Source organism: Berghia stephanieae, chromosome 3 (genome assembly GCF_034508935.2).
Source record: "Berghia stephanieae isolate SIO BIC M18660-M18661 chromosome 3, UCSD_Bste_1.3, whole genome shotgun sequence".
Taxonomy (NCBI): domain Eukaryota; kingdom Metazoa; phylum Mollusca; class Gastropoda; order Nudibranchia; family Aeolidiidae; genus Berghia; species Berghia stephanieae.
This window is the reverse complement of record NC_088362.1, coordinates 48,416,850-48,424,349: the sequence shown is the minus strand read 5'-3', so window position 1 is coordinate 48,424,349 and position 7,500 is coordinate 48,416,850. Positions and strand designations below refer to the sequence as shown.

Sequence of the window (7,500 nt, the reverse complement as noted above, 5' to 3'; positions counted from 1 at the left end):
ACGTTTAGTTAAAAAACTGATAACATATCCGCCAGCCGGATATAACGTACCAACACACAAAACTGTGTGTAATTTTAAACGTTCATAATCTGATTCAATACAATTTAGTGAGAACCACTCATAAAAATGGCTGGCTAAAAACAATAACAAAGAGCTGAGTGACCGCAAAATCGTTCCTTCTGGATTGTGTTCTCGGCCCAGCTGATGGGATATTCTTTATCCTTTCAGTTGTGTTCTGTCTCCTACAAGCTCGAGCTAGCACCAGCCGTTTCTATGAATGCTGTGTTCAATGATAAACATTATTGATATCAAAAACATGTGGCGAACGTCTTGTTATCAACCTTGATATCCAATCTCCTGTTAGCAATTATTTTGTTCCAATTACAACTGCTGTCACCGCAATGTCGCAGCGGCCTAAGGTCACCATGCCCTTGCCCGCCTGTCTGTCGTCACCTTGTGTTCTGTGTAATAACAAACAATAAGTGTTGTTGTGATTGTTGTTGATGGTATTGTTATTATTATTATTATTATTATTATTATTATTATTATTATTATTATTATTATTATTATTATTATTATTATTATTATTATATTATTATTATTATTATTATTATTATTATTATTATTATCATTATCATCATCACTATCATCATCATCATCATCATCATCATCATCATCATCATCATCATCATCATCATCATCATCATCATCATCATCATCATCATCATCATCATCATCATCATCATCATCATCATCATCATCATCATCATCATCATCATCATCATCATCATGCATGTATGAGTTGCATTGTACATTATTAGTACGGCACCTATAAGGTGCTATATGCTACATCAGCATAAAAGTGTCACGGTCACAGGAAATCCACATAATATAGGAACCAAGCACGTCTTTTCCTGGCTAGAGTTACAACTTCGTCAATCATCATCATCATCATCATCATCATCATCATCATCATCATCATCATCATCATCATCATCATCATCATCATCATCATCATCATCATTACTATCAGTAGTAGTAGTAGTAGTAGTAGTAGTAGTAGTAGTAGTAGTAGTAGTAGTAGTAGTAGTAGTAGTAGTAGTAGTAGTGGTAGTAGTGGTAGTAGTGGTAGCAGTAGTAGTAGTAGTAGTAGTAGCAGCAGTAGCAGAAGTAACAGCAGCAGCAGCTCATCTTGTCAAAAACTCCTCAAACCCGAGACTACCTCTATGGAACTCCCAGGTTTGAAAGGTGCTGACAAGATGGGGGTCATTTTAGGAAGTCCAAGGTTTCAGGGTTTCTGACAAAATGAAGGTCATTTTAATCGATCGATGTAGGAAGAGTTCTCTGGCAAATCAAAAATAATTTCGGAGCGTGACAGTTACAGTATAGTGACATCGCGCAAATACGTTTTTTTTTGTTTGCGTTAAATGCGCATGTCTATAGATTTTTAGGTGTTCAGTTATCTCCACTCCCTCATCACACACCCACAAATCCTCACACACTTTGATCAGAAACCAATACTATCCCAACAAACAGGTGTCACTTCAATACCGGCACTGTTGACCAGATAGTTAACTGCCGCGTATTTAAAATTTGACCAGAAAACTCGATTTAAAATCAATCTATATATAATTTGAAAAACGAGTTTTCAAGCCAGAACTTCTAAAGACGTTTCTTTCCAGAGCTGCGATAGACTAACGTCCTATCCAAAAGTTAGCAAGCAATTGCTCGTTTCACGCCAAAGAAACTGGGATAAACTCAGGCTTCATGGGCCTAATGGCTCTGAATGACTACTCTCATACTTTTCAGAATACGACAAGTAACTGGTTAAATGCGCGTGTTTATTCATTGTTCGATGTTTAAATACCTACACTCCCTCACCACACACCCACACATTCTCTCACACACTCAGAAACCAATACCATTCCAACAAACAGGTGTCAATACGATAGGTGTACTACATTATAGAATAGAAAGAAGTGAGAAAAAAAATGTCACGCCGTTAACGTGAATACGTGAATTACAATTTTACAGTTGACAGATTACGTGCTGTCATATCACATTTCAAATTTATCATGGAAGATTCCAGCGTTAGAGCGTCCTTTAATTAACCCCTTTCAGGCGGGTATCGGTTTTTACTCAATCACATACAATGTGCCATTTGAACCCAATAGAACGATAGATATATCTTATTATATATATATATATATATATATATATATATATATATATATATATATATATATATATATATATATAAAATATATATATAATATATATTTGGCAGTTATTTGTAACACTAAGACTCGGAAACCACTGAATCAATCGTCACCAAAGTTTTCACGGGGTAACAGTTGACATGAAGATGGCTTGCGTGCATTATGATTTTGATTAGACATCTTGATGATTCTATTGAAAAATTAAATTTGTTTCGACAAATCACATCGAAATCAGTCGATATCCTTTTTTATTTAATCAGGTGGGTTGTGCGATTATGACAATGAAGTGGGAGTACTTGCATTGAATCGACACCAGTTAGTGGCTCCCCTCATTATTTTAAATACAATTTCTTAAAATTTATATAAACCATTTTCCGTCCTTAACACTGCGATAGAATTCTACGAAATATATAAGATAGTAAAAGCAGAAAATATCACTTGGGACCCAAATAAAAAGCTCAGTGGAGTTCTCTCGAAAAATTAAGGCAATAGAAAAAATTTAGTTCAAATTTGATGAATGATAATTTTTTGTTGATCGACCTTTCATCACGTTCATTGAAAGGACAACTATGCTTTTAACCAAATAAAGTGCATAATAACCCTTTGTTATTAATAAGGGTAAAAATTATTGCTTTGAGAAAATTCAGTCTAACCGTAAATGGGTTAAACACCTAATCGCACAATCGCGTTTCTATCGCCTCTCCATCGCCTATAGGTGTTTAACGGTGCGGACTGTATTTTTATTGTATTATTTAATGTGTTATTGTGTACCCGTTTAGACGCCTTTATCTGCCAATGAAACGGGATTTTAATCATTACACCACGTCCAATAATAGAGGTGCCGACAAACTGGATTCATTCATATTTCGTTACAAGGAAGTAAGGCAAACACTTGAACATGATAGTGATAGAGTCGCTTGATGCACTTGAAATTCAAGGGGGGATTAACCCCCCCCCCCCAAAACAACAACAACAAAACAACAAAAACAATACAAACAATCAACAAAAACAAACCAAAAAGAAAAAAAAAAGGAAAAGAAAAGGTGTGGGGAGAGGAGGAGAAACAACAAAAGCTGGGAACTTATTTCTCTCTCTCTCTCTCTCTCTCTCTCTCTCTCTCTCTCTCTCTCTCTCTCTCTCTCTCTCTCCCTCCCTCCCTCCCTCTCTCTCTTCCCCCTCCCTCCCTCCCTCCTATCCATCCCCGGCTCACTCTCGCTCTCCTCATAGCCCACTCCCCCTCAACTCTCCCCAACAGCAGTAACCGTCAGAGTAGCCGAACCCAACCCCCCACTCTTAAACCCGGCAATGATAATGACATTGGCATTTTGGCATCCAAGGCTTTCATCAACTCACCCAGGCCCCCGCCGACTATGCCTCGATACCACAATAAATTGAGTTTTGTGCTATTAATCCGATAACTACCCCAGCCTGCTCCTTTCCCCCAATAACTCACGCCTCCTCCTTACCCAGATTTGCCCTCTCTCTCTCTCTATCTCTCTCTCTCTCTCTCTCTCTCTCTCTCTCTCTCTCTCTCTCCCGCCCTCCCCTCACCCCCCCCCCCCCCCCCCCTGTTGCCTGCTGTTTGTTTAATTCAATATCGATTCAAATCTGGAGTTAGATCGATATGACATTGGATTAGAGGAATTTAAAAATGGTAATCGTGCTTCTTGTTTCCCATTCCTTCCCCTTATGTCCAACTAGCAGACGAGCAAATATTGAAATCGACTAAATGGATGTTTCTAGACCAGTAACTCCTAATTATTGCCTTGCTTTAGACAAATACTTCTCTCGTACTCGAATTGGGTGGTGGGACAGCGGGCCAAAATATCCGTTTGATGTTAAATTATATCTTTGTCCACCAATGATGTATATTTTAACAACGTAAATACAGGCAATCCACCAAAATTGTTTATAAAAACGAACAATAAGTTTCGAGTTTCGATATCATTAAACGAACAACATCAATTGCTTGCTACCATTTGGCTAGGACGCACAGTGGTAGGACATTAATCTATTGCACCGGACACTCTGCCAAATCTAACCGTGCTTTGCAGACTAAGCTATCGGGACCAGTCAATGTTTCGCTGACAAAATTCTTCTTCTTCTTCTTCGTTCCCCCTCATAATATTGTCTTCATGATTGAATGTCTAGTTGGAGGAACGCCGTCGTCTTTCTCAGCTCTGTCAGGGGCCCATACAGTTTGGTCTGCAGATGTGTGGTACCAGGCCAAAAAATCCTCTATTCCTGTTGTTGCATACTTTGGGTAGGTTTGGAGTGTATAGTGGGCGTCTTCTCTGACAAGATTGCGGCTACGTGGTATTGTGGTATGACACTCGCTCTCGGATCGGAAGGTCCTGGGTTCGATCCTCGCTCGGCGCATAGTTGAGTCCCTGGAAAAGACTCTTTACTCACATTCTCTCACCGTACTCAGGTGTAAAATGAGTACCTGGCCATGAACAGCGTTGTCTCTGTCCGAAAAAATATATTGGAATATCGCCTAACAGCCATTATGTCTCGTTCTACATGTTAAGTGTTACTGTTGGCTAGGGACCCCTTGTAAAGCGGTTTGAGTATTGCTCTATACAAAAGCTCAAGCTTCACCACAATCACACATGCCTGTTTCTCCAGCTGCAAAATAACTCAATAGATTTTAAGGCCCAAATCCCCGCACAGGGAGTGAGGAGAGTGTGGTGGCGGCTGTTAGGGACTTGATTGATGGGGGTTTAATGAATAAATGAATAAATTTTGTGTGACTATGTATTTGTGTGGGTGTGCATGTGTGTGAATAGTATAATATGTGTGAGCGCGTAGGTGTGCGTGATCCTGCGTGTCAGTTTGTGTGTGTGTGTGTGTGTGTGTGTGTGTGTGTTTATGTATGTGTATGTGTGTGTGTGTGTGTGTTTGCGCGCGCGCGTGTGTTTGTTTGTGTAGAGATCGCGCGTTTTGTATGTTGTGAATGTATCCCTTTGCTGTGAAGGGGAGAATAGGGAGACACCAGTTGGGCAGCGTTAATGGAATAAAGCCGCCATAACAAATCAATCGACAGTGAGCGAGCGTGACCAGTGTCGAGATAGATGACCAGGAGCGCAAACTTACTTTATGCTCCGGACGTTGCATCATTCTTTTGCTACTCAGTTCTCCGTCTAATCATCTTCCTCCACCTCTTCTTTATAAATCTCCTCCTCCTCCAACCCCTCCTCCTCCTTTTCCTCCTCCTCCTCCTCCTCCTCCTCCTCCTCCTCCCCCTCCTTTTCCTCCTCCTCCCCCTCCTCCTCCTTCCTCTTCCTCCTCCTCCCCCTCCTCCTCTTCCTCCTCCTCCTCCTCCTACTACTACTACTACTAATACTACTACTACTACTACTACTACTACTACTACTACTACTACTACTACTACTACTACTACTACTACGACTACCACTCCTCCTCCTCTTCTTCTTCTTCTTCTTCTCTCTACTGCTACAGTAATTTTCTCTCTCCTCCTCTCCTCCTCCTCCTCCTTGTCTTCTTACTCTCCTATACCTCCTCCACCCCTCTTCCCTCTTCCCTCTTCCTTCCGCTCTCCGTCTCCATTAAAATATTATTATGTTTAATTATGGTTAATGAATAGCATCATTCTATAATTGAAACAGGAATTAAATTAAGCCAATTACTGGAATAATGAATGGATGGATGTATTGGTAGGTGAGTGGGTGGATGGATGGATGGATGGTTAATGGATTGATGGATGGATGAATAATGGATATATGGATTGATTGGTGGTTTTGGGAGGGGGTATTATGGATGGAAGGATGGGTGTTTGAGTGGATTGATTGATAGATGGATGGATAGACGGACGGACGGATGGATGGATGGTCGGAATGTACATCGATTGGTGGGTATGTGTCTTCGAATTGATGGTTTGATAGTTGGATGGAAAGATGAATAGATGGATGTATTGATGAGTGGGCGGGTGGAGTAGGAGAAGCCATTACAATTGTGTCAATGTGGTCAAAGGGTTGATAAAAGGCAGAGTCTAATCCCGTTTACGATTAGCCAGGGATTTGGTGTTTCTTTGTTGTATTTATTCGCCGTGTGTGTGTCGGCTCGGAATGGACTACTTTTTCTCTTCTCCGATTGAATCGTGAAAATGATTAACCAAGTCGGCTATGTTTCCGTGTGTATTTGGAAATGAATGGTGTCGTTGCCCGGTTTTCGTGTTGAGTGGTATTTTTTTGTTGTTGTTGGGGGCGGGGGGGGGGGGGGGGAGACACACACACACACACAGAGAGTGAGAGAGAGAGAGAGAGAGAGAGAGAGAGAGAGAGAGAGAGAGAGAGAGAGAGAGAGAGAGCGCATTATGATGATTGTGGAGGAGGGGAGTGAGATAATAATAGAAGACAATAATGATAAAATGATCAAAAACATTGAAATTTCACATAAATTATAATGTGCGTTTATATAGAGAGAACGAGTTACTGCCGGATGGCAATGTTGTGAGCTTCTTAGTCAAGCGCATACTATCCATAAACTCATCCTTTAAAAAAAATCCGTCAATGAAAATGACCCCTATCTTGTCAGAAACTCTTAAACCTGGGAAACTAGTGACTTCGTGAACTCTCAGGTCTGAGAATTTTTGACAAGATGAGGGTCATTTTAATCGATCAATATTTGAAGGAGTTTTCTGGCCAAAAGTATTTTTAAAATAAATAATTGAGCTTTATATAGTGCAATATCCACTAAATGTGCTCAAAGCGCTTTACAAGGGGTCCCTGGTTAACAGCAACATTTAACATGTAGGACGGGACATGTCGCCTTTTAGGCGGTATTACAATTTTTCGGACAAAGACGACGCTGTTAACGGCCAGGTACTCATTTTACACCTGAGTACGGTGAGAGAATGTGAGTAAAGAGCCTTTTCCAAGGACTCAACTATGCGCGAGCGCGAGGCTCGAACCCAGGACCTTCCGATCCAAAAGCGAGTGTCATACCACTAGACCACATAGCCGCAGAGTTCTCTTCTTCTTCTTCTTCAGAGTACGTCAATATTGATATGATTTTATAATTCGCCCAATCACTCGTATTTTATTTTTTTTACTCACTTGTCCAATCATCATCCTCAGATTGTGACGAAAAAGAATGGCTACAACAGCCAGGACTCGAACACAAAGTCATCGTGCCAAAGCCCGGATAACAAATTGGATTTACCCAGGAGTAAGAAAAAGACGAAAAAGGTAGGGATACTGAAACATTTTGTAGTTCTTAGTACCCCAGATAATGTATCCCGTCATACAAAGTCAGCCTT

General features: G+C 40.5%; 1 protein-coding gene across 1 annotated transcript in view; it reads left to right on the top strand.

Annotated features, from left to right (window-relative positions):
- Positions 1–7,500, top strand: part of LOC144969265 (uncharacterized) — a 187,012-nt gene that overhangs the window by 46,117 nt on the left and 133,395 nt on the right. The window contains exon 2 of the mRNA XM_078908377.1: positions 7,319–7,429. Within this exon, the coding sequence (XP_078764503.1) occupies positions 7,319–7,429 (111 nt within the window). The remainder of the gene's footprint in view (positions 1–7,318; positions 7,430–7,500) is intronic.